The following is a 25,591-nucleotide window of genomic DNA, read 5'->3' on the forward strand; positions in this document are numbered from 1 at the left end:
GGATCCATGTCCCTAGCCAAGGCTCACCAAGTTCCCCCTTAGGATTTCCAATTCCAGGAGCCCAAGAGTCCACAGGGAGCAGCAAACTCCCTGGATCTCCCAAAGTCCCCTGAAATCAAGATCATCCGTTCTAGAGACCTGTTCAGGAGTAGTGGATGAGGATGACCCGCGGATTAAGAAGAACTCTGGGATGCGACAATAGAAATCTGGGGGAGTCCACTGTGTGCTCCAAAGTTGCTGTGTCCTGCATAACGGGGCTCGAAAAGACCAGATTTGCCTGTTGCCGTTGCACTTGTAGTAGATTGTAGGGAATCCTGATGAAAGGAGGGAATGCGTAATAGAGGTCCACTCTCCGAATCTGCAGAAGTCTCGTCTGTTTGGAATAGAGAGGTCTGTTTGGAATAGACCCTAAGAGGCAAAGAAATACTGGAAGTCACCTTGGCTCCTCCGTTAGGGGAAGGAGGAGGACACAGACTTGTTCTCCTGATAGGAGTTGCGTTAAGCAAAGGGACTTGGTTTGTGCGATGCGTGAATCTGAGGTTGGACAGAGGTGGTCAGGTCCCAAAAGGAAAGGGGAAACAGGTGCAAAAGCCCCAGATGATTGTACAACAGGACATCAGTGTGTCAGGGGAAATCTAATAGACAAAGCCAGATAAAGACAAATTAAACAATCCAAAGCACAGTATTGCATAGACGTTACTTATCTTGACTGTAGTGCAGCAAATAAAATCTTCATGTTTTGCCATAAAATTGAGCTGCAGTGAGTATGCCTTCGTGCTGGATTACAGAGAACATACATTTTTTTCCTAGCATTATAGTTTCCCTTTAAGTTAATGTCTGCACTAATTGTGAACATTACTACTATCTATTTACTAAACTATACTAAATAAACAATAACACTTTTTGTTCTGTTTTTTTTAATTGTTGAGTTTAAAGCTAATCTCTCTACAGTTTCTTTTAAAGGGACCGCCTAAGCAACACTTACTCTTCATTTAAGTGATATTGCGGCATAGATGCTGCCCCTTGCAGATGAAAACAGTGCTGTTTCTGAGAAACGGCAATATTATATTTTGCAAAGTCAAGCCTATATTGACTGTAAGATGAACAGCCTCTAGGGGCTTCGAAGTAAAACTAATTCAGTTAGTAAATCTATTTGACATCCTGCGTCTACATTCAAAGAATGCTTTTGCGATGTGCTGTGTACGTCCAGTGTTTCTGTGGCAGAATCCTCGGATGGCATGTGCAGTGTATCCTCTGTCTCTCTATGAGAAGCATCTGATTGGACAAAAGCCATCCAAATTGATGACTTCCCTGAAGGTAGTTTGAACTTCAGTAAAGAGAGTGCCCCAGTGCTGAACAAAAAAAAAGTTATTTTAACTGCTAAGAAGTTTAAGAAGCTGCCTTTAAGGGACACTGTAACTGCTTCGTGTAATTGAAGATGTTGTAGTGTCTGGAGTTCCCCGGTGCCATCATTTCATTAGCATTAAACCGTTTTTATTGCTTAATGCTAAATGAGTCACCAGCAGCCTATACTTCTTTGCTGCTTTGGTGAATGAGGAAGCAATGGGCGATTGTGATTGGCTGAGAGTTTCAGCTGACCTCTTTCTGCCTTTTACAGTACCCGTTGCTGGTATTAATTGGTATAGCTAGAAGTGTATAATCTGTCTTGGTCACACCTCTAATAGGCACCAGGCTGTGAGTGGCCAGGGACCTTTATTTAGTGCTAAACTGCTCAAAATGGTTTAACAGTGAAAGAAGGGACTATGCCAGAGGACTCCATCCACTATAACCAATTCAGTGAGATTAAATTATTATAGTGCCTACACTGTCCTTTTAATCAAAGTATTACATATAGAGAATTTGACCGGCTTTTTTATGACCATCTTTATTTCATGATACATGTTTATACATAGAAACAAAAATAAGTAGTGAAAATGACAAGTACTGTATGAACAGTCATGACGCACTTTAAGGAGGGGAGGGAAGCAAAGTCTGTCAAATAAAGATAAAGTATGTCATGTTCTAATGTGTTGGGAGTAAAAGGAAATGGAGAAAGAATAACCTCTAAAGAATCTGCTAAGCTGTAATAGGTTAGGGAGTACATTTCAAGCATGATGTGTTGGACTTGTTTCCCACGCACTCAATGACATTATTGTCATCTTAATGTATACTCCATGGGTACCACAAAGTAACAGACAATTCAAAATGATTTTCAAAAAAGCCATCATCTCCTCAGCTGATATGTTTCTTCCATTTTCAAGAACCATTGTTGGATAGTTTGGCACATGGGCAGTTCCAGAGATTATCTGGAATTAGGCTTAATTTAAAATGTCTCAATATTATTTACATTTATTAGGCTAGAGCAACAATGGGCTTGATTGGGGGGAGCTGTGTCAAATACCTTTGTGATAACTGTCAGAACCTGTTTCCAAAATACAGGATATGGTGGTGGCAGTCCTACCATATATGCGTAAGTGAGCTGATTCTGACACTTATCCCTACAGCACATGAGGTGAGGATGTGGAGTTCTATACCACATTGGAACAGTTAGTAGTTGGTTTCCCGATAGGCAATTTTGGAGAATGTTGTCCAAGAATCCTCCCTGTCTGTTTTTATTTTTTTAAAGTCCTCCTCCTCCATCAAAGTTTGATACAAATAGAACAAGCTGTGGGTTATCTAGTCTCCCCTAAAACACAGGCTTTTAAATTGGGGCAAATGTCTATGTAATTTCTCTGTGGAATACAGAGCTATGGTGGTGTGTCTGGGTTTTATGGAACCCCTCTTGGGGATCTCTGTTTGACTTTGGTGCCATATTTTAGTTTGTTACATTTATTCTGTAGGCTTACACTTTAATGAAAGTGTAAATGATTCTCTTAATGATAGTGTAATTTGAAGTAAACATAACAGGAAGAATTTAACTAGAAAACATAAGTGTATAATTTTAATAATCCTAACATGTGTATTGGATACGGGAAACATTTCCATAGAAAACCATTAGGAAGACCTTTTATTCTCAAAGAATATTCTCTTCATATTTTAGAAAATCGTAATTCCAGAAATGTTATATCTGTTTAAAATGGCATGGCCAATCCATACTTTTATTTTAGCAGTAGCACAGTTTTTTTTTTTTACAAACTACTCTTAGGGTTGCCACCTGGCTGGTATTTATTTGAGGCTGCCTGGCCGGTGCCTATGTAGCAGTAATACTGGCAATACAAGTGCCGGTATTTTTCACCGTATAAACCGAGATTACTCTGCATTACCAGCACCGGACAGTTTGGGTCGCTGTGTGTGGAGAGAGGCAGGGATAGGAAGTTACTGCATATACCTGCATCTCTCTACTCACTGATCCGCAGGGGTGCAGTTACACCGCACAGAGAGTGCAGACAGCAGCTCCCAGCCTGCAGAGACTGCCTACAGCTCAGGGAAGTGAGGGATGGGGTAAAGGCTGCAGAGAGACATGGGGACACTGAGACACTAGGGGGACACTGTATTTATGCTGAGACACACACACACACACACATGGGGACACTGAGACCTGGAAACACTGAGACATTCATGCCAGGCTAGCCTCACGCCTCCTTTTTGGGCATGTTTGTCCCTTTCGGGAGTTGTGGTTACATGATCCGTGTCAGTGGCCCACCCTTTTAACCGCCCATTGACTTCCTGCTTCACTGGACATTGCTGTTAGTGGGTACTGATTTACTTGAAAGATGAAAGCATGAATTAGAGAGAGATTAGCATATTTTAAGAGAATCTAAGTTTTCTTATAGCTGCATCCTATGAGCTTCCCTCAGGCAAAATCTCCACCAGATACATAACGCTGGAGAGATATGACTGTTTGTGTTTTTGGTCGATTAATACTTAGGCCCCTCGTAACTGTCATCACCAGGCCCATCTGGCCCTGCCTTATATGCCTTTAGTATTTGCACACCTGTGGAAACTAGTGTTTGGGGAGAAGAGATATATATGGAGGAGGAAAGGAAATCTGAATCCTACCCTACCCAACCATGACCTGGCAAACTCCACCAGCCTTACCGCCTCTATTCGATCTGTCAAGTTCTCTACCTAATGTACTCTCCGCATCCTCATTAATCTGGGAAATCAGCATGCCAAACATTAAAACAGTTCTATTTTTTTTTTTTTCCTTTCTAAAAATTGTCTGTCTTATACAGTTTACATAGTGTGTGTAAATATTAGGTACACCTGCTTGTTAATAAAAATAAATATTAAGCCAATCATGCGGCAGAAACTCGATATATAAGCATGCACACATGATCAAGAGGATCAGTTGTTCAAGCCAAACATCAGGACTGGAAAGAAATGTGATCCAAGTGACTTTGACTTTGAATGTGGAATGAGTGTAGATACCAGACATGGGGTTTTGAGTGTCTCAGAAACGACTGTATCCTGGGATTTTCAGTAACAAGTGGTTCCCAACCTTTTTTTTTTTTTTTTGGTACCAAGGCACACTACAGTGAGATTAACATTTCCAAAGCATGCCTACTGCTTCTGTCCTTTGCAGCTTATAAATGCTGCATTTACTTGAAACATTACTAGAGAGCTAGGCATACTTTTAGCCAAATTCGGTATTTGAAAAGTTCACGTAATAAATTGACCAGTGAGTATGTGTGTATATATATATATATATATAGTGCGCAGGTATGTATGCCTGTGTTAACATATGTATTAAGATATTCTGGAGACATTGTAAACTAGGAGACCAAAGCTAGAGTGATTTATGAATGTCTCCAGAATCCCTCAATGGTATTAATATTCCATAAAGTACACTTCTGGTTAAGCATCTTTTTGTATTAGTGACTTATGTTCTTTATTCAGGCCCTCTCCTTCCAGTAATATATTGAGAGGAGCTGATGAGACAGTTGTTAGGCTATCTATATCAGGTAGGAGTTGCTATTTGTATCTGTTGCTCAAAACTCAGCCTCTCTCCTCTCTCGGCCAGGCTGGGCCAGGTTTGTCTTGGTTCTTAAGAATTTGTGTCCTAGAACCACACGTTGTCAGTCACACAGTAAATGAAGCTTTTTTTTTTTTTATTTTTTTTATTTTTATGCACGATGTGACATCACACACGGTTCAGTATAGGATTTGAAATAATGGGGCAGATCATTTATTTCTGTCTGCCTGACCTATCTTATCTTCCTGATCTATCTAATGTATCTGTCCTTTTCCACAGACCGCTCTTCTGATGAGTAGCCACTAGAGGGTGGGCTTGATCAACTTTTTGTTCCTCTGTGGAATTGACCAATACAAGGTTTTACAAATGCACATATGGCAGAATATTATCTTTTTATAGATACAATTTTGAGCAATTGGAGACAATGACAGTTGAATTATGCAGTGTGCTTTTTATTTGTTTAACTTTTACACAAAGGCAAACATGAAACGAACAAGCTCTTTGAAAACACATCTTATTTTGTCCTCTGCCCAATGTGTCCTCATGCATGGTTTTAAGGAATTTCTCCACATTACCCATGTTAGTAGTGCTTTTTACCCTCACTGGTAAGACTGTTTTTTTTTTTTTAACACCTCGTTCCTGACCATATTGGGCAGATCCTGTGTGACTGCCCAGATAAATAGTATTCTGTAGTAGGTTTTTCGTTTGCTAGTGAAAATGAGAACCCTTTGTCTTGTGAAAAAAAATTGAATGAGGTTTATTTACATAACTACACGCACCAAAATCACTTAGCGCTTATTGTAGAGGTTTGTGGTCGAATCCCTCTAATTTCTGTGATATAACTTTAAAATGGTTTGAATTACAATGTTCTCCTGGCACACAAAGCATTCCCTTCTGCAGTCAGGGGCGTTATCAGTACGATTTGTTTCTGATTTTTGGATGGGAGAGATGGTTTCAAAGAGCTGGGCTAAGACTTTTCCAGTGCTGACAGCCCATGATTGCTGTCTAGATTTAGGCAGTTAATTTATTAGTCATTAGCTCGGAGACAATAGAGAAGCCAAGGTTTGGGTGTTTTAAAGAAGCTTTTTTTTTTTTTTTTTTTTCTCCGATGTTCCTAAAACATACAAAACCCACGTGAAGAATCTACCTATCCACCTAACACTGAAACCACTATTGATAACTGTAGTGGTTCTAGTGCTTAAATGTTTCGGTACACATATCTTTCACATTAAGTTTTTTTTTTTTTTACCTGATGAGTTCCTGCTTGATGCGCGCTCTCTCTCGCTCTCGCTCTCGCTCTCGCTCTCGCTCTCGCTCTCGCTCTCTCTCGCTCTCTCTCTCTCTCGCTCTCTCTCTCGCTCTCTCTCTCTTTTATTTATATATATATATATATATATATATATATATACACACACACACACACATACAGTCTGTATTTGTTGCAAAATTAAAGGTGACATTTCCTTTTTTTTTTTTTTTTTCTTCGACTGGCAGTGTTTTGAATTCTACTTCTGTCACTGTCCTGGTTTGTTCTTCAAGCTGGAACTGCAGTGTTTATTTTCCCCACAAGTGGGCAGTGTTAGGAATGTGCTGCAGATCTTCCTTGAGTAGGTCTAGCCACAAGACAGCAATAGGATTGCATGCTACAATCTAGTAATCTGCACCTCCATTGCTTTACAGGGAAAGTAGTGTCCTCTTACTCCTCGATTAGCTGCGCCACGTTTGGAGAGCTTGATGCAAGGTTAATTTTCAGATTGAAATCTGCACTTTTTGTAAAATGAAAAAAGTGACACTCTCTTCACACCTAAAGCACTTTAGCAAGCTAAAGTGTTTTAGGTGTCTGGAGTGTCCCTCTAAATAAAGAATGCTACTGTGCTAACTGGGTAACCGGTTGTATTTAGGATTAGGGAAGTGGCCAGTTTTCATAGCCAACATAAGAGGAATGGCCCATCCTGATCTTAATGACATTATATATGTGCTTATTAAAAAAATTAGCACATGTGACTCCTGGGCACTGCCTCTAATATGCTTCACCACTGCATGTGGAAAAATATGTCCCTTTTTAAAATCCTTATCTGGCAGTGCTAATTGGATTCTTTCTCAATACAGTTTTAGCTATATAGTGCTTTACATCTTTTTGTTAAGAAACAATGGCAGCAGGGTAAATGGGACATGGTAGCTAGGACAAGATAAAAAGTATACTGACCGGTAACATATCGGTCAAAATGAATGCACGTTACAGGTAAAGTACCGTATTTCACCACATAATAGTCGCACCCTGGTTTTTCAGTCCAAAAATGTGTTCAAATTCAATTCATCATGTAATAGTTACATAATTGACCTGTGCTGTTTCTGTTGTGACATTCCTAATCTTGAAAACTGATGGCGAACATCCTGCTGATGTTATACTGAAGAGAGGGTTTATTACGCATCCGTTTATTGCATTTTAGTGCATTTTATCTCTGTGATGCATTAAGAAATGACAGGAGGACAGGGATCAGGATCGGAGATTACATAATGCATTCAAAAATATGCTATTTTATGTCATCAGCGACTGTTTAAAAAAAAAAAAAAAAAAAAGCTTTGCATAAATAATATAACAACAAATAAAGCTTAACATAATGGTCTCACCCCCATTTTTAAGGAAAGGAAATGGGCATACAATCTGTGACCATTATACGTTGAAATACATTTGCTCTGTTTTCAGGTTGATGTGTAAATATATGTACTTTTAAAAATCATGTGCCATTCTTCCGAACGGTTGGTTAGTCGGAAGCAATTTTGGGTTTCTGAAGTCCGCATCGATGAAAATGTATAGACTCTGACTAAATGTATACAGGCATACGAGTCCAAAATGTACTTCCCTCCAGCCTCGTTGTCTTTTACTTCCCTCCAGCCTCATTGTGTGTCTTTCTACCCAAGCTCCTGTCTTTCTGTGTGACATTCTCCCCTTCCTCATCCCCTTTGTCACTTACTCCAGCACCTTGTCCCACCACTCCAAGTCTGCTTTTTTTACCTCTTCTCAGCCCGTCTGTCTATTTTGCCCCTTCTCCAGCCCCTATGTGTCTTTCTCTCCCCAGCTCCTTTTGTGTGTCTCTCTTTACCCCCAGCACTTTGCCTTACTCCCCCGTTCTCTCTGTCTCTTTGTGTGTGTCTCTCAGCCCCTCCATTCCATGTGTCTAATTCCTCCGGTCCCCCCCCCCCCCAAATCGTTCCCATGTGTCTCATTAACCCCCCCCACCCCGGTCACTCCCCAAGTGTCTCATTCCCCCCTTTTCAAGTGTCTTACTCTGGTCCCTTTCCATGTGTCTCTTATCCCCTTTCCTCTTCCACCCCATGTGTCTCCTCACCTCCCTTCTGCGTGGGAGCTTCTCTACACAAACCGGGGTTAGAGAAGCTTCCGTAACCTCTCCATGGTGTGACAGGTAGGAGTTCGGCGCTCCCTGCATGCAATTCCTGTCAGACTGGGGTAGAGGTTACTTAAGCTCCTTTCCCCCGTCCCGCAGTTCGCCCACGTTATAGAGTAGTGACTGGCTAGAGGGGACAGAATCTTTTGCTGTCATACAACCCCAGATCATATGACTAACTGGACATTTTATAGTAGCTGTAATCAGGCAGCAAAGCCTCCCCAATTCTTTCTCTTACATACTTTATGACATTACTAGTAGTTATTGATGTTCGGGTCTCATCAATCCAAATGATTTTGTCCCATTGTTCCTTAGAATAATTAACATTTATTTTTTTGCATAATCTAATCTTTTCCGTTTCTGTTATGGAGATACAAATGGATTTTTCCTTGGGATTTTAGATAAAACACATTTGTTGCATTACATTACACATGCAATTATCATTTAACGCTTTGTAATTTTATGGCATTTCTCTAAAAAAGAACGTTATGAGTGTTCAAACATTAGAAATACAAATTTTAAAAAAGTTTTCTCAACTTTGGCTACTAGTTTATAAAATATAATCTAATCCTAATATACCAATTTCAGTTATAATTGTCTTCCTCTGCTCTATTAATTGAGGATAGCCAACAATCAATGGACATTTAGTGTGATGTGAGAGAGTAGGAGGACTTGAGCACTGGAATGTGTAAGATATTGAGATAATTGTATTTATGTAACTTTTTATATATTTTGTGCTGCATGCATGTGCTCCAATTAATTCTCTAGTATCGTTTTGGGTCATTTAACTTATTTATCTCTGTTGCGTGTGAACTGTTTTCTTTCTTTATTTCTGTTTGTGTGTCGATTTTGTTCTATCTTTCTTCACACATACTAAAATCGGACTGTTTTTTCAGTATGGAACTCTGACCGTTTGGTTTGTATAAATAATTTTTTTTATCCCTAGGTGAGAATCCTATTCTATTCCTTAACTTTCATTCATACCTTTGCAACAACAGTACCGGGAATGCCAAGAGCTGCTGAGCTTGTACCAGAAATATCTGTCTGAACAGCAGGAGAAACTGAACCTGTCTCTCTCTGAACTCAGTGCCGGGGGCAGCATGTCACGGCAGGTGAGCCATTTCATTCTTTTTCAGATGACCATCTCACTCCATGAATTTTCCTCCGACTTTCACCTAAAGCTCAGAGCTGGCAATGCTGTGGGCAGATTGTGCATTGTTCTTAGCTCGTATGCAGAGGCCTGCTTCTTGATCGCTGGAATGAGCAAAGCTTTCTCGCTTCTCTACAGCACACAGCAGGCCAGGAGGCAGCATGTTGCTTAATGAAGAGGGATTAGCACACTGTATACTTTCTAATACAGCAGAAAGGGCATTTTAATGGCTGAATCAATTATGCAAATATGCTCGCCTCTGCAAAGGTGTGGATCTTTTTTTCGGACAAAGAAGTCTATAGAAATGCTACACACACACCGGCATTTGATCTTTGGAGTATATGTGTCAGCCATACATATATTACAATGTCACATTTCACAGTTTGTTGTTTATTTATTGTATTGTCACATACTGGTAAGTTTAATTTTTTTTTTTTTTTTGACTTGGTGAAACGTTTTATTTTTTTTATTTTTTTTCTGAAACAATTTGATCAGATATTTATAATGTAATTCTACTTATTTCGACACAACAGACTGAATGTTTGTAGGAAAAATAGTTTCTAATTAATATTTGAAAGTAAGATTACAATCGTGTGTGTGTGTGTGTGTGTGTGTGTAGTATAAGCGTTTTCTAGTGCTTGGAATGATGTATAGGTTAATCCTAACTAAAGTGTACGTATAAAGGGGTTTCTAGGGATTTATTAAATATTTCCAGAAATGTTAAAACATTTTATTTATTTATTTATTTATTTTTCAGGCAGCTGTCTCGTGCATAGTAAATGTATTTTTCAAAATATTTTTTTTTTTTTTATTCATGTTAACGAATCCCATTGTAGAGTTACTGCTATGGGTTTACTTTACATTATCTACCTTATTTATGAAGGCTTACTGGGGCCTATTCTAAATGTTAATTGTCTCAGGGCCGGTGCAAGGATTTTTGCCACCCTAGGCAAAAGAAAAATTTGCCCCTCCCCCCCCATGTGACATCATAATGCCCCACCCATATGATCTGCCATATGAACTAACCCCCCCTCTCCTCACCCCCCCGTGTTCTTCTTACTCCCCCCTCTCCTCTTCTTCTTTCCCCCCTTTCTTCTTACTCCCCCCTTTCTTCTTACTCCCCCCTTTCTTCTTACTCCCCCCTTTCTTCTTACTCCCCCCTTTCTTCTTACTCCCCCCTTTCTTCTTACTCCCCCCTTTCTTCTTACTCTCCCCTTTCTTCTTACTCTCCCCTTTCTTCTTACTCTCCCCTTTCTTCTTACTCTCCCCTTTCTTCTTACTCCCCTCTTCTTCTTACTCCACCCCTCCACTTATCTTCTTCTTCCTCCCCCCTCCCCTCTTTCTTCTTATTCCCCCCCCCACTTGTCTTCTTCTTACTCCCGCCTCCCCTCTTCTTCTTACCCCCCACCCCTCTTCTTCTTACTCCCCCTCCACTTTTTTCTTACTCCCCCCCTCCCCTCTTCTTCTTATTCCCCCCTCCACTTGTCTTCTTCTTACTCCCCCCCTCCACTTGTCTTCTTCTTACTCCCCCCCTCCACTTGTCTTCTTCTTACTCCCCCTCCCCCTTTCTACTTACTCCCCCCCACCCCTCTTCTTCTTACTCCCCACACCCCTCTTCTTCTTACCCCCCTCCCCTCCCCTCATTCTTCTTACCCCCCCTCCCCTCCCCTCCCCCAGTTCTCCTTACCCTCCCTCCCCTCTCCCAGTTCTCCTTACCCTCCCCTCCACAGTTCTCCTCCTAACCTCACCTCCCCTGTAGCGTGGCTGAGCTCCTCTCCGGTCCGCGGTACAGGAGCTTGTGTTTCCTGTACCCGGCCGGACTGACAGGAAGGGCACTTCCTGTCAGTCTGGCCGGGTCGCGGACCGGAGAGGAGCTCGGCCACACTACAGGGGAGGTGAGGCAGTGCGGCAGTCGCCTGAGCGCTCTCTATAGAGCGCACAGGCGGCTGCAACATTTAAAGGGCCAGCGATCAGGGCGCCCCCTCCTATATGGCGCCCTAGGCGGCTGCCTAGTTCGCCTTATAGGAAGCGCCGGCCCTGAATTGGCTTCTTGTGCTTACATCATTCTCACAGTTTGTAACATTAGTGTTGTCAGTCAGTCAGTCTGACTGATCCATCAAGTAATGCAGCTAGCGCATCCAAACAACATCGATCTTGCTACCAGGAAATTATATTTCTAAAGTAATAAAGCAGCACTGACTTGCCCGCATCTGTTTTTTTGTTTTGTTTTAACCTTCCCCTTCCAACTGCAATACACTTTATTGTCCCTCTGCGCCCCCATTTTAACTTTTCTTTATTTACCGTATTTATTATTAAATTTTTATAAATCTTCATTTTTATGCCCAGACCTAGGTCCTGGGTGCCGCCATCTTTGTGTGGGCAGATGAATGCCCTGTAAGACAAGTCATCTGCCCACACTAAATAGCGCAGTGAAATTCCCGCGCATGCCTAGTTGAACACTTGGACATTCGCTTTTGTCTAAAAATCCAAACAGGAATTTCAGATATTAATTTATTCTTCAGAAAGACAAATGAATGATTCAAAATTTCAAATGGATGATAGAAGACCTTCGTTCGTTTAGTTTATTACAAGGAGGGAGCTACCGGCTCGCGGCTCCCTTACCCGCCCGCCCCATGCCTCCTGTCCATCTATGAGGATCAATATGACCTGCATATGAGTAGGGGCATGACATTTTATTTGGTCTTTTTTGAGGCTGCAAAAAGGTTTTAGAAAAAAAAGATATCTAATTGTAAGTATGATTTAAAAAAAAATATTTACAGATATTTCGCTTATTGCTGTCGGTCTCCCTATTTTTAGGGGTAGGGGGCCATCTCATGAAATAGGCAATTTAAAGGTATACTCCACTGTCCAAATACAAAAAAAAATCTTATTAATATTATGTATTTTTCATTGGGAGGACATCTAAAAACAGCTTGCAAAAGGGTCAGACGTTCTGTGGCTGTCCAATTGCAGACTTCCCAATGCAGCTCAATGGAAAGTCTTTGCAAGGCAGCTGTTCTGGGCAATTGCTTTCTCTTGAGTTTAGCTCCACTGAGTTACCAAAGGAAGTAACAGAACCGGTTGTCTGCTTGGTAGCCAGTGGTGTGTAAAAAGGTTAATCTACAGATTTAAATATGCACTTTTGTAATATGGAAAAAAAGAGGGACACGCTCTTCAAACATCAAGCATTTGGCAAGCTAAAGTACTTTAGGGGTCTAGAGTGTCCCTTTAATAAAACAGGACTAAATGGTGCCTGCTAAACAAACCTAAAGCACTTCAGTAAGCATAACGGCTAATGGGTCTGGAGTGCCTCTTTTAATGGAAATTAGTACTTTCTTGTTTGGTACTATGAATCAGTAGGAGGTTTAGAGGATACTCTACATTTTGTTCCCAACGTAACTAAATAATGTTCTGTTTGCAAGAGTTCTCCACTTGGCATTTTTCTTTTTTTTTTTATTATTTTCGGGGGGAGAAAGTGGGGGAATCAAGAAAAATAACAGGAAAATGGCATATATATTTTTTTCCTTTGCCTTCAAAGTCCAGCTTTTCCCTAACCTGGCAATCTTTTTTAAGCTTTGCAAAATAATGTCACCAACATTGTAGCATTGTTAATAGAAGTTATAAATACCTGTTTATCACCAGGTAAATGGGGGGGGGGGGGGGGGGAATTAGTATTTTACCCTTTCCCCCCCCCCACTCCCCCACATGGACTCTTGTGAGGCATGCTTATACAGTGAACAGAGTCTCCATTCAATATTGGAGTTCTAAATATATGCCGTTCAATTCTTAAGTGGTTCCTGCACTCAACAAATGTTTTGTGAGGAACTTGAGAACAAGGAGATAATGAGATCAATGACAGGTATCCAGCAAAGCAGCAAAGAGATATGATGCAATGCTTTTACATTTAGTATGGGGAGGAAAAAAAGGAAAGTGTGACTTAAATGCAGACTTGAAAAGGGGTTTGTATTTAGTGGCTCTATGTAGATTTAAAGTTGATCACATTTTAATTTTGCCATTACTGTATTGGTGTAATTACTTTAAACCTGTTTAAACAGACTATTATTATTTTGGCGTTTATGTAACGCCAACAAATTCTGCAGCACTTTACAATATTAATGGAATATATTGAGTTCTCACCCCCTTTAGACATCAATTACATAAGAATATCCAGAGTAATTATCTATATACACTATGGAACTTTAATGTGCACTATTTAGAGCCCCTTGTCATTTGAGATAGTGCCATCTAAACTGAGACCGCTGGAAATGTCGCAGTTCCAGTGCTGATATTACTAAATTAACGTCCCTTTTATGTTGCAGTCACTATTTGATCAAATCCACAGGGAAATTGTTCAGGATATTCATACTCCGGAAGCTTAAAATATTCAAATTTACTGCACAGCCTAACTGCTGTGCAGAGTGTGTTGGCTCTTTATTCCTTCATATTTTTTTTTATTTTTTTTGCAGCAGAATGTGTGGTCTACATATAATGCAGTATTCATCCCTTCTCAATTTGTCTGAGACTTCAAAAAACTTGGGATTGCATATGTGTCTGTTGATTTGTCTTTCTGTGCAGAGATAGATAATGTGTTTTGGAGGCTTAATTAAACTGATCAATTAAAGGAACACTCTACTATAGCTCACTAAACCGTGTCCTGGCTCCATCTTTTATTTTAATGTCAAATTGTTTAGGAACTTCATTAAAAATGTAAAAGTTATACTTGCACATTATTAATGTCCATGTTGCCAGACCTGTATGACATTGGATGAGAGTGCCAGGTAAACGTCTGATCATTTTTCAGCTAATAAGTGCCCTCCAGGTTGGGTTAAAGTGATTATCAGGGAAGAGATCTCTCATCTCCCTCCTTCCCCTTACAATACTTCCCCTGACCTCACTCCCTCTGCTGTTCTATGTTCATTCGCACCCGCTACAGTGGAAGCGATTTCTGATCTGCTCCTTTACTCCCGCCCCACCACCTGCTCCCTTGATCCTATTCCCTTGCATCTGATCCCTACTCTGTCTCCTCTTGTTTTACCTCTCACTCATTTTCTCAATCTCTCCCTCTCTTCTGGCATATTTTCATTACCCTTCAAATATGCAACTGTATCCCCAATTCTAAAAAAGCCCAACAGTGACCCTAACTCCCCGTCCAACTACCGCCCTATCTTGTTACTGCCTTTTGTGTCCAAGATCCTTGAAAGACTTTTGTATGTGAGATTGACAGACTTCCTCAAGTCCAATTCTCTGCTCGGCCCACTTAAGTCTGGTTTCTGCGCTTAGCACTCTGTGGAAAAGGCTCTGACCAAAGTATAAAAAAATAGAAAGTACAGGGCGCCACAGTCACTATGTGGGTAATATAATGAACGGGGTAAAAAAAAAAAGGAATAAAATAGTAGGGTAAAAACAATAAAGTTTATTGAAAAAAGATATAAACAATCTCAGCACAAAATATGTGCAATATGTAAAATATATATAAAAGCCACAATAGGCTAAAGACCCATAAGTATAGCAGCTCATTACAACATAGTACTCTGTTAAGTAAGGAAGTCAAAAAGTGCAAATGCTAGAGTGCAAAACAGACAGTGAGAGGGCATATAGGCCATCACTGGTATAAGTAAACAACACTCAGCGTTAGGTCTCTTTGGTAAAATCTTTTTTAAAAATTTATCTTGTAATAAAATAGGCCAATTTTTTCGAATCGATTTCTCTATTAAATTCGCTTTATTATTAAACTTGGTTAAAAAGGCAAATTCTGAACAGTTCTTTACATCCTTCTTTTTGTTAGCATTTGTTAGAAGGTCTTTTCTTTGAAGACTCTCTACTTCTCTTGATTTCAATGCTACTCCTACCTATCTATCCTCCCTAATACACAAATATGTCCTGTCCTGAAGACCTGCGTCTATCCTCTGTCCGTACTCCCACCTCTGATGCTCACATTCAAGACTTCTCTAGGGCTGCACCGTTCCTGTGGAACTCCCTTCCCTTTTCCGTTAGACGCTCACCCAGTCTCCACTCCTTCAAAAAATCATTAAAAACTCACCTTTTCACAAAAGCTTATCAATTACACTGTTAATGGCTCAAAAAAAAAAAAAAAAACACACTAAATCTTAATTGAATACTATTATACCAATCTAACACAAAATGGAGAAATAAAGTAAACAGATTGCAGGTCAGGAGCCGGATACAAGTCAAGGGCTTGTGAGCTGCACCACTGTAACCACCTAAAAGGGAGCTCCGATAAGGGGGTAATCCTCCAAAATATGCAGGAAACATGATAAAGTGATGTATAGAATCCCACAAGGGGACACTAACATCAGGAGAGCTCCACTGGTGTAAGAAATTAGGAAGGATAAAAAGGGATATGCAAACAAAAAGTATAACTTGAAAAAAGGGAGATCTACTAAACGGTGCCCAGGATCTATAAACTGGAGTACTAAATTTAATCTAAGTTCCAGTTCCCTTAGTGTCCGACTAACTGGAAGGTAGTATAAATGAGGTTAGGGAGAGGGAAAAATTAGGTTAGGGTCCACAGAGAACAAGAGACCTGATAATCTGGTCTAAACGCAGATGAAAAGCCTCAAAGAAAAAAAAAAATCTCTCAATTCACCCTAAGAGTTACCTACACACCGTGGTCTGACCACTAGTGTCTACCTGAACCAACTCTCCCTAGTTATAAATAAACACCTAAAAATCTATAACCATAGTGGTAACAAAAATAAAAAAATGCTACCAAGTGCAGTTCAAAATGCATGGCCAGACCACGGTGTCGAGGTAACTTTTTTTTTTTCTTTTTTTCAAGGCTTTTCATCTGCATTTAAACCAGATTATCTGGTCCCATGTTTTCTGTGGACCCTGTGCCTTTTCTCTCTCCCTAACCTCGTTTACACTGCCTTCCTGTCAGTCGGACACTAGGGGAACTGGAACTTAGATGCAATTTAGTACTCCAGTTAAAGGAACACAAACCTGTATTCCTGACCCTATTGTGTTAAAACCACCATCTAGCCCCCCTGGGCCCCTCATGCCTCCCAAAATCTTACTTGTATTCAACCTGAAGTTGCTGGCTCTGCCCTGTCTGCCTCAGACCAGCAAGCAGTCTGCTGACATCAGAAGTAGTGGCCTGATCCAATCACAATGCTTCTCCATAGGATTGGATGAGACTGACAAGGAGGCAGATCAGGGGCAGAGCCAGCACAATTCAAACTTGGCCCTGGCCAATCAGCATCTCCTCATAGAGATGAATTGAACCAATGCATCTTTATGAGGAAAGTTCAGTGTCTGCGTGCATTTTAGGCAGCCATGACCCAGGAAGGATCTCTAACAAACATCTGAGGAGTGGCCAGTGAAGTTGTCACTAGGCTGTAATGTAAACACTGCATTTTCTCTGAAAAGACAGTGTTTACAGCTGTGACAAGACCAATCTCGCCACTGTGCATTGGAGGAGCCTGGTTGCCCGCCTGCTGCCTTTAGACTATGGCCCCATGTTGAAACGCTTGATTTTTCCCCTGCAAAGACACGAAAGCCGGGTCATTCGGGGCTTGCCCTGTTTGAGCGGTGATACCCCAGATAGCTATGCCATGGAGCCCATTTGTATAATGAAAGACTATGGGAAATACTTTGGCTCCATGGCAATTGAACTGTATGTGCGTGATCTGAGCGCCATTCAGTAATAATTTGCGCTCAGATCTGAGCTATCTGGGGATATGTTGAATGTACCGGTTTTATGCAATGGCTGCACAGTTATATATTTTTATGTATTTTATTGTCTTTTGCTGCCATGTGTTCAATGGAGTTTTGCCTCTGTCCTTGGAGATAATTGGATTACTTCCCAATTATCTCCAGGATAGAAGACGCTGTGGAACTGGTTTTGGGCAGAAAAGCCATGCTTCATTTGGTCACAAAGGACTACGATCTATCTTTTGAACCACTGGACCAATTTGTATGATTTTGACGTATGTTTGTATTTGGAGTATGCTGATTCTGAAAATGTAAGTGAATGTGGTGCATACTTTTAAAGTTATGAATAATGTGGAAAAACTGTATTTCTCCGCCTGTGATAATTACATTACCCATTGTGTAAGGTAATTGTATCACAGGCAGAGGAGAGGATTTTGTGTGTGAGTGTCTGAGTGTATTGTACGTGTTTATTGGTTGTTTTCCAAAACCCTGTGGGTGGTACTAATGTGTATATAAGAACAATAAACCCACAGCTCTGGCTGTTCCTGCTTGACCCTCAAAACGGAGCCTTGTCTCGTTCTTGGGGGGATTTATTGTATGCTGTTCCAGTTTGACTGCTAGGAGTGTAAACCTTTCGTAATGCTAATTTACAGCATTATGTGTCCCCCACTTTTTGTAGGTTCTTTTATATATTTGATTTGAATCAGATTCCCCCAAACCTTGTGTAGTTTATTCAGACCCCTGACCAATTCTCACATTTTACTGAAGAAAAAGTCTATATAGCAAGGGCCATCTAATAACTGGGTGGTGTATAGTATGTTCCCCTTCATCCCAAGTCTTTAGATTATCCCTAAATGAGAGCACTTGCAAGTAATTACTATGTGCCCCATAACTATGTCTGCATCTGGAACTCGTTGCTTAGTGGATCAAGTTAACTTTTTCTCAAATTCTTCAAGATGGTGGGAGTTATTAATTAAAGTGTTCTCTTCTAAATTGTGGTGCAACAATTTAAAAAGGGTTGATTGTCCCACTGGTTTCCATGGTTATTGCCCCACTTTTTAGATCAGAACACTTAAATAACTCAGTCTTTTTTACATTGTTTTCTCCTTTCTTGTACTTAGTAGAATTTAGTTTAGCTTAAAGGGACACTATAGTCACCTGAACAACTTTAGCTTAATGAAGCAGTTTTGGTGTATAGAACATGACCCTGCAGCCTCACTGCTCAATCCTCTGCCATTTAGGAGTTAAATCCCTTTGTTTATGAACCCTAGTCACACCTACCTGCATGTGACTTGCACAGCCTTCCATAAACACTTCCTGTAAAGAGAGCCCTATTTAGGCTTTCTTTATTGCAAGTTCTGTTTAATTAAGATTTTCTTATCCCCTGCTATGTTAATAGCTTGCTAGACCCTGCAAGAGCCCCCTGGATGTCATTAAAGTTCAATTTAGAGATTGAGATACAATTATTTCAGGTAAATTATATCTGTTTGAAAGTGAAACCAGTTTTATTTGTTTCATGCAGGCTCTGTCAATCATAGCCAGGGAAGGTGTGGCTAGGGCTGCATAAACAGAAACAAAGTGATTTAACTCCTAAATGACAGTGAATTGAGCAGTGAAATTGCAGGGGAATGATCTATACACTAAAACTGCTTTATTTAGCTAAAGTGATTTAGGTGACTATAGTGTTTCTTTAATTTCATTATTATAGCAGCAATGAGTCGCACTTTATTACTATAAACTTTAAAGCCTTATTTCTAGCCATACACCAAAAATAGGTTTCCTATCTTACTGTCCATAAATAAATACAAGTAATCAATGCACATAACTTTGCACTAAAATATTGTTTGTGCAGTTTTGAGTATGTATCATTTGTAATCCAGGGGAAAAAATGCTTTTGTAAGACACTGCATCAATAAGCCATAATGACGTTACTACACACCATGTGTACAATACATCTATAATAAGGCACACACTGGTTATCTTGCTCAGCATCCACAATATAACCATAATAAAACACTAGCTACATCTAGTATAATAAGCCAAGATGGATATTACTGCATGCAACATGTATAATTTAACATTAATACACCATGGTGGATATTATTTACTTAATCTAAAACAGAATAAGGGCTTTCGCCACACCTAGCTTATATATACTAAGCCTTGATGTATATTCTGATGCCCTGCCAGTATAATATATCAATAATAAGCTGTGCCGCATATTTCCACACGCTGAATATGTATCGTAACAATAATGAGAGGGGATGAATGCTGTGACTCGTAGCATCCATTTTAATTGATACTCTCATGTCAGTGGCTAAATGGAGAATCAAATGACTCCACTTCAATATATAAAGCAGGCAAACATGGTCAAGAGGTTAGCTAGTGGTTCACATATAGCTCTGAATTGAGAAGAAGCATATTGTAAGCAACTTGGCAGTAATGGTTTTTGGTGCCAGCCTTTCAGAAACCTATGACCACCTAGAATTTTCATGACTTGTTCACCTAAATGAATAATTGCATCTGTAGCAAAAATTCATCATTTAAAGCAATCTGTCACCCTATATTTACCTTGCTTTAATCTGTTCCTTTTCTCTTCCTCACTACTAATCTTTTTTTCTTTCTTTGCTTCTTGATGGATCTTTTTGCTCTTAAAATACATTCAGCAAAGTAGGGATTATTGTGTGTAACGGATCACCTGGCACCCCGACTTGGTACCTCCGTTAATGGATGCTCCTAGCGCTTCCTGAGGACTCCAAGCACTCTGGCAGACACCATAATCACCGAATCCGAGAAGCGTATAAATCCTCTCAAGCCTCTGAATGCTGTAGACCATTGAATAGGAACCATACGAATCGTCTTGTGCTCCTAGCAGTCAACTGGAACAGCATACATTAAATCCTTCCCCCAATAATGAGACGACACATCACTTTGAGGGTAAAACAGGAACTCTGGACTGGCTCATCCAGCCTGGCTTTTATTACAATAATCCACATACAGGCCACACCCAGGGGGAGGCATAAAATAACCAATCACATACATGGTTCAGCCCACACATCTCCTCCCCTCAGATAACATTAAACCCAATTATCCGGTACACTTTTCCAGCCAAGTTCTGGATGTACCCCAAAAACAGGGGGTACACCTTTAAATCCAGCATCGCTGGATAGCCCTTATTCAGGGGGACAACATATCCAAAATTCAAGTCATTCGGATGAACAGTTCGGGAGATATGAGGTTCCAAAGATTTGACCAACCGCATGGGTAAAGTATCCGAAAACAGTTCCATGCATTTTGGCCCTGCGGTCGGTCACAAACAAGGGAATGAAAACAGGCGAATTGCCTGTGTTATAGAGCCTGGAGAGGGTTTGAATGAATTCCCTTGTTTGTGGGGTTCTTTCTACCGAACGGCAGGTCATTCGGTAGTTTCTATACGAATTTCTGGAAGTATGGAGGTCTCAGCGGTGTTTGCCTAGTCAAGTGTCCGATTTTAGTTCCAGACACTCGACGGCAAAACACCGCTGTTCGGTAGTTTAAGATGGCCGCCGCCACGTGTTTGTTTCCCGAATGGCGGCCACCCAGAGGACAAAGAATACATTACACTGATTGCCAATTACCCGTTTGCAACATTGTTGCAAACTGTAATTGGAGGCACACTTAGTCCTGGGTGGTCTGGTTGTTCGGTAGTTTCACTCAATATAATGAATGGAGTGATTCTACCGAACAATCAGGTGAATGCTGCATACATATCCCAGGTTAAACTCAACACATAAATACATATGTAATATTAAAGGCAGTATACTGGAATATGCTCCACAGTCTTAAAGGGACAGTAGTCCCAAAAGTCCCAATATATCCATTGCTGATTTTAAAGGGCCAGTAGCAGCAATATAAAGTACAATATGCCCCAAATAACCCAGGGGCCATAGTCAGCAGGTAGGAGGCTAGCAAACAGGCTTCTCCAGGGCCCAGTGGCGAGGTTGGTTTCGCCACATTTCTCCCCTTTTCCAAACAGACTAACAGGGTACCTGACCTCTTGCCGGTCAGTGCCCTTGTTAGTCCAGCAGCCCACCCACAAAACAGAAACAGCAGTACAGCCCACCCACATAAAATGGTTACTACACCTGAGTAAGGGAAAAACTTGTCCAGGTCCAGGTGCCTCACCACGGCTGTGTGGGGGACTGGTAGGCTGTTTTGGTGGGTTGCTGAGTGGGCAGAGACCAGCGGTACTCTGCCCTGGTGCCAGCACTACCCCGGGAGTAGTCGGGTTGAAGCTTAGTTGTTGGAGACCGACTGTCTCCCCTTTAAATACACCGCTCTGCTCCTGGAGACCGACTGTCTCCCCTTGAGTTACACAGCTCTGCTGCTGGAGACCGACTGTCTCCCCTTGAGTTACACAGCTCTGCTGCTGGAGACCGACTGTCTCCCCTTTAGTTACACAGCTCTGCTGCTGGAGACTGACTGTCTCCCCTTTGGCTAAACAGCCCTGTCCTGGGGGGGCAGGACCGACCGTCCCTACCCCCTGTGCTGGAAGTGCAGAGACCACTGTCCCATTTGCACAGGTGTGGGGCTTACAGTCTCCCCCTGGTACATTAAGCTGCCGCTGGGGAGAGGTGGTAACCAGCTCCTCTCCCATTAGAACACTCTGCCGCTGGGGAATGGAGACTGGGCTCTCTATTCCCTGTACATTAATGATCCGCCGCTGGGGAGAGGTGGTAACAATCTCCTCTCCCATACATACTTCCCGTCTCTGCGGAGGGAGACCGACTGTCTCTTCTCCCAGCACAGAGTCCTGCTGTGGGGAAAAGGGGGCTGGGCTCTCCATTCCCTGCTGGATACTCTGCCGCTGGGGAATGGAGACTGGGCTCCCAATTCCCAACAAATCACACTGCCGCTGGGGAGGGAGGACGGCCCCTTCAGCTCCCTGTAACTTGGGCGCAGAGACCACGGTCCCATCTGCGCTGGTGTGGGGCTTACTGTCTCCCCTTGGTGTGCTAAGCTGCCGCTGGGGAGAGGGGGTAACAAACTCCTCTCCCTTACACACTTTCAGCCGCTGGGGAGCAGGGCTGACCCTCTGTACTCCCTGTAGGCAGGGCGCAGAGACCACGGTCCCATCTGCGCTGGTGAGGGGCTTACTGTCTCCCCTTGGTGAGCTGCGCTGCCGCTGGGGAGAGGGAATAACAAACTCCTCTCCCTTACACACCTTCAGCCACTGGGGAGAGGGGATAACAGGCTCCTCTCCCTGCACCGTAGACTGCCGCTGGGGAGCAAGAACGGCACCTTCAGCTCCCTGTAACGCACACTGCCGCTGGGGATCTGGGCCGACTGCCCAGCATCCCTGTAGGGCCGGTAGAGAGACCGCAGTCCCATCTCCACCTGCCATCTGTGGGTCTTCCCAGGACCAATCCGTGAGGCCCCTCAACATTTGTGAGTAAGGGCCACCTGCTTCCCCACCTGGCAACTCTGGCTGCTGCTGGGGATCTGGGCCGGCTGCCCAGCATCCCGGTGGGCCCGGTGGAGAGACCTTGGTCCCATCTCTACCTGCCTGTTGTGGTTCCTCACAGGACCAGTCTATGAGGACCCCCACTTCGGGTTCCTCCCGCCGCCTCAGGGAAAGACGGCTAACCTCCTCGGATGCAGCCTCTACTCGGCTGCTGTAACGCTCCTGCTGCTGAGCATACTTCCTCTCTTTCGCCAACCGGAATTCTCGGTCCAGCCTTGTGTTTCGCTCGGCCATGACCTGGTTCCAGATCACCCGGCGTGTCTCCATGGGTATATCATCCCCATACTCGGCCACTCGCTGCCTCACCTCGGCCAGCCAATCATCTCCAGAGCCAGAACCTTCCATACTAGTCTGCTCCCAGGGGCGCTGCACGACTGCTAGCGTTGCCCTCAATTTGTAAATCCAAACGTACTGTGTCTCCGAGCTGCTTTACCTCGCACTAGGACGCCATCCCACCGCTTGCCACCAATGTAACGGATCACCTGGCACCCCGACTTGGTACCTCCGTTAATGGATGCTCCTAGCGCTTCCTGAGGACTCCAAGCACTCTGGCAGACACCATAATCACCGAATCCGAGAAGCGTATAAATCCTCTCAAGCCTCTGAATGCTGTAGACCATTGAATAGGAACCATACGAATCGTCTTGTGCTCCTAGCAGTCAACTGGAACAGCATACATTAAATCCTTCCCCCAATAATGAGACGACACATCACTTTGAGGGTAAAACAGGAACTCTGGACTGGCTCATCCAGCCTGGCTTTTATTACAATAATCCACATACAGGCCACACCCAGGGGGAGGCATAAAATAACCAATCACATACATGGTTCAGCCCACACATCTCCTCCCCTCAGATAACATTAAACCCAATTATCCGGTACACTTTTCCAGCCAAGTTCTGGATGTACCCCAAAAACAGGGGGTACACCTTTAAATCCAGCATCGCTGGATAGCCCTTATTCAGGGGGACAACATATCCAAAATTCAAGTCATTCGGATGAACAGTTCGGGAGATATGAGGTTCCAAAGATTTGACCGACCGCATGGGTAAAGTATCCGAAAACAGTTCCATGCATTTTGGCCCTGCGGTCGGTCACAAACAAGGGAATGAAAACAGGCGAATTGCCTGTGTTATAGAGCCTGGAGAGGGTTTGAATGAATTCCCTTGTTTGTGGGGTTCTTTCTACCGAACGGCGGGTCATTCGGTAGTTTCTATACGAATTTCTGGAAGTATGGAGGTCTCAGCGGTGTTTGCCTAGTCAAGTGTCCGATTTTAGTTCCAGACACTCGACGGCAAAACACCGCTGTTCGGTAGTTTAAGATGGCCGCCGCCACGTGTTTGTTTCCCGAATGGCGGCCACCCAGAGGACAAAGAATACATTACACTGATTGCCAATTACCCGTTTGCAACATTGTTGCAAACTGTAATTGGAGGCACACTTAGTCCTGGGTGGTCTGGTTGTTCGGTAGTTTCACTCAATATAATGAATGGAGTGATTCTACCGAACAATCAGGTGAATGCTGCATACATATCCCAGGTTAAACTCAACACATAAATACATATGTAATATTAAAGGCAGTATACTGGAATATGCTCCACAGTCTTAAAGGGACAGTAGTCCCAAAAGTCCCAATATATCCATTGCTGATTTTAAAGGGCCAGTAGCAGCAATATAAAGTACAATATGCCCCAAATAACCCAGGGGCCATAGTCAGCAGGTAGGAGGCTAGCAAACAGGCTTCTCCAGGGCCCAGTGGCGAGGTTGGTTTCGCCACATTGTGCATTACTTAATTTTTCCACCACTTGACAAAAGGCAGACACAATATCTTTGGAGGCATCTGCAGCCTCGCGGTTTCCACCATAGATCTCAGTGCATGCTATGATTTTGTTCCCCAGCACTGCAAGGGTTCATCAAAAGAGTAGTCCACCAGACACCAATTGTCGCCCAGCAGAGAGGCCATGCTGGAAGTACTTAAACAGCTGGAAAGAACAGAATACTAGATGGTGAGAGAGAACGAATACATTCTTCATTTCCTTTTTATGAGGATAGGTGTGCAGCAAGCATGCCAAATTCAAAGGCTAACACGTGCCAAATAAACAAGGTTTAGGTTTATGTGGGCCGCAAGAAAACAAAAATGTGTGGCAAAAAGCTGCGCGGCCAGTCAGCATCTCCATGGTGAGCATTCAACGCCTCCATTCAGACCCAATCTAATACACTGCCCCCTCCATCCAATCTAATATATATATATATTCTGTCTTGCTGCTTGCTACATCCACAACACAAAGTGGCCTGAGGGTAGATGGGCCGCAAATATATCTATTGTGGGCCACATGCATTTGGTGTCTGGTGGCTGCAAGTTTGACATGCTTGGTGTGCAGAGACCCTTTTTAATCATAAGCACTAATCACAATGAAGTAAATAATGTATGGTCTCCTAACTTCACTGTGATTATCTTTATCATTTTCTGCACTATTCTCTGTACATTGTTCCAACCATAATCCTTGGACGCTCCCCATAGCGCTCCCCATAGGAAAGCATTGAAAATGCTTTCCTATGGGGAAATGAGCGACGCTGGAGGTCCTCACGTAGCGTGAGGACGTCCAGCGACGCTCTGACACAGGTTTTCTGTGCTGTGGACAAGGAAGTGCCCTCTAGTGGCTGCCACTAGAGGTGGAGTTAACCCTGCAATGTAATTATTGCAGTTTATAAAAAAGGGTTAAGAGTAGTGGGAGTTGGCACCCAGACCACTCCAATGGGCAGAAGTGGTTTGGGTGCCTGGGGTGTCCCTTTAATCTTGATGATCTCAGCCAAGAAGGTTGAACCAGATGTTGACAGAGCAGAACTGTGCAGGATTCATAGTAAGTTAACTTTTGGGGAGTTAACTTTTTATCCTTGTGGGGGTTGGGGTCAACTAAACCATTAAACCATTACGAAGGCAC

At 42.4% G+C, this 25,591-nt stretch overlaps 1 protein-coding gene across 3 annotated transcripts in view; it reads left to right on the forward strand.

Moving 5' to 3' along the window:
• Positions 1-25,591, forward strand: part of KIAA1328 (KIAA1328 ortholog) — a 164,391-nt gene that overhangs the window by 53,887 nt on the left and 84,913 nt on the right. For all 3 annotated transcript variants that reach the window (XM_063453826.1, XM_063453827.1, XM_063453829.1), the window contains exon 6: positions 9,307-9,434. In XM_063453826.1, coding sequence (XP_063309896.1) covers positions 9,307-9,434 — 128 coding nt within the window. The remainder of the gene's footprint in view (positions 1-9,306; positions 9,435-25,591) is intronic.

Source organism: Pelobates fuscus, chromosome 5 (assembly GCF_036172605.1).
Source record: "Pelobates fuscus isolate aPelFus1 chromosome 5, aPelFus1.pri, whole genome shotgun sequence".
Lineage (NCBI taxonomy): Eukaryota > Metazoa > Chordata > Amphibia > Anura > Pelobatidae > Pelobates > Pelobates fuscus.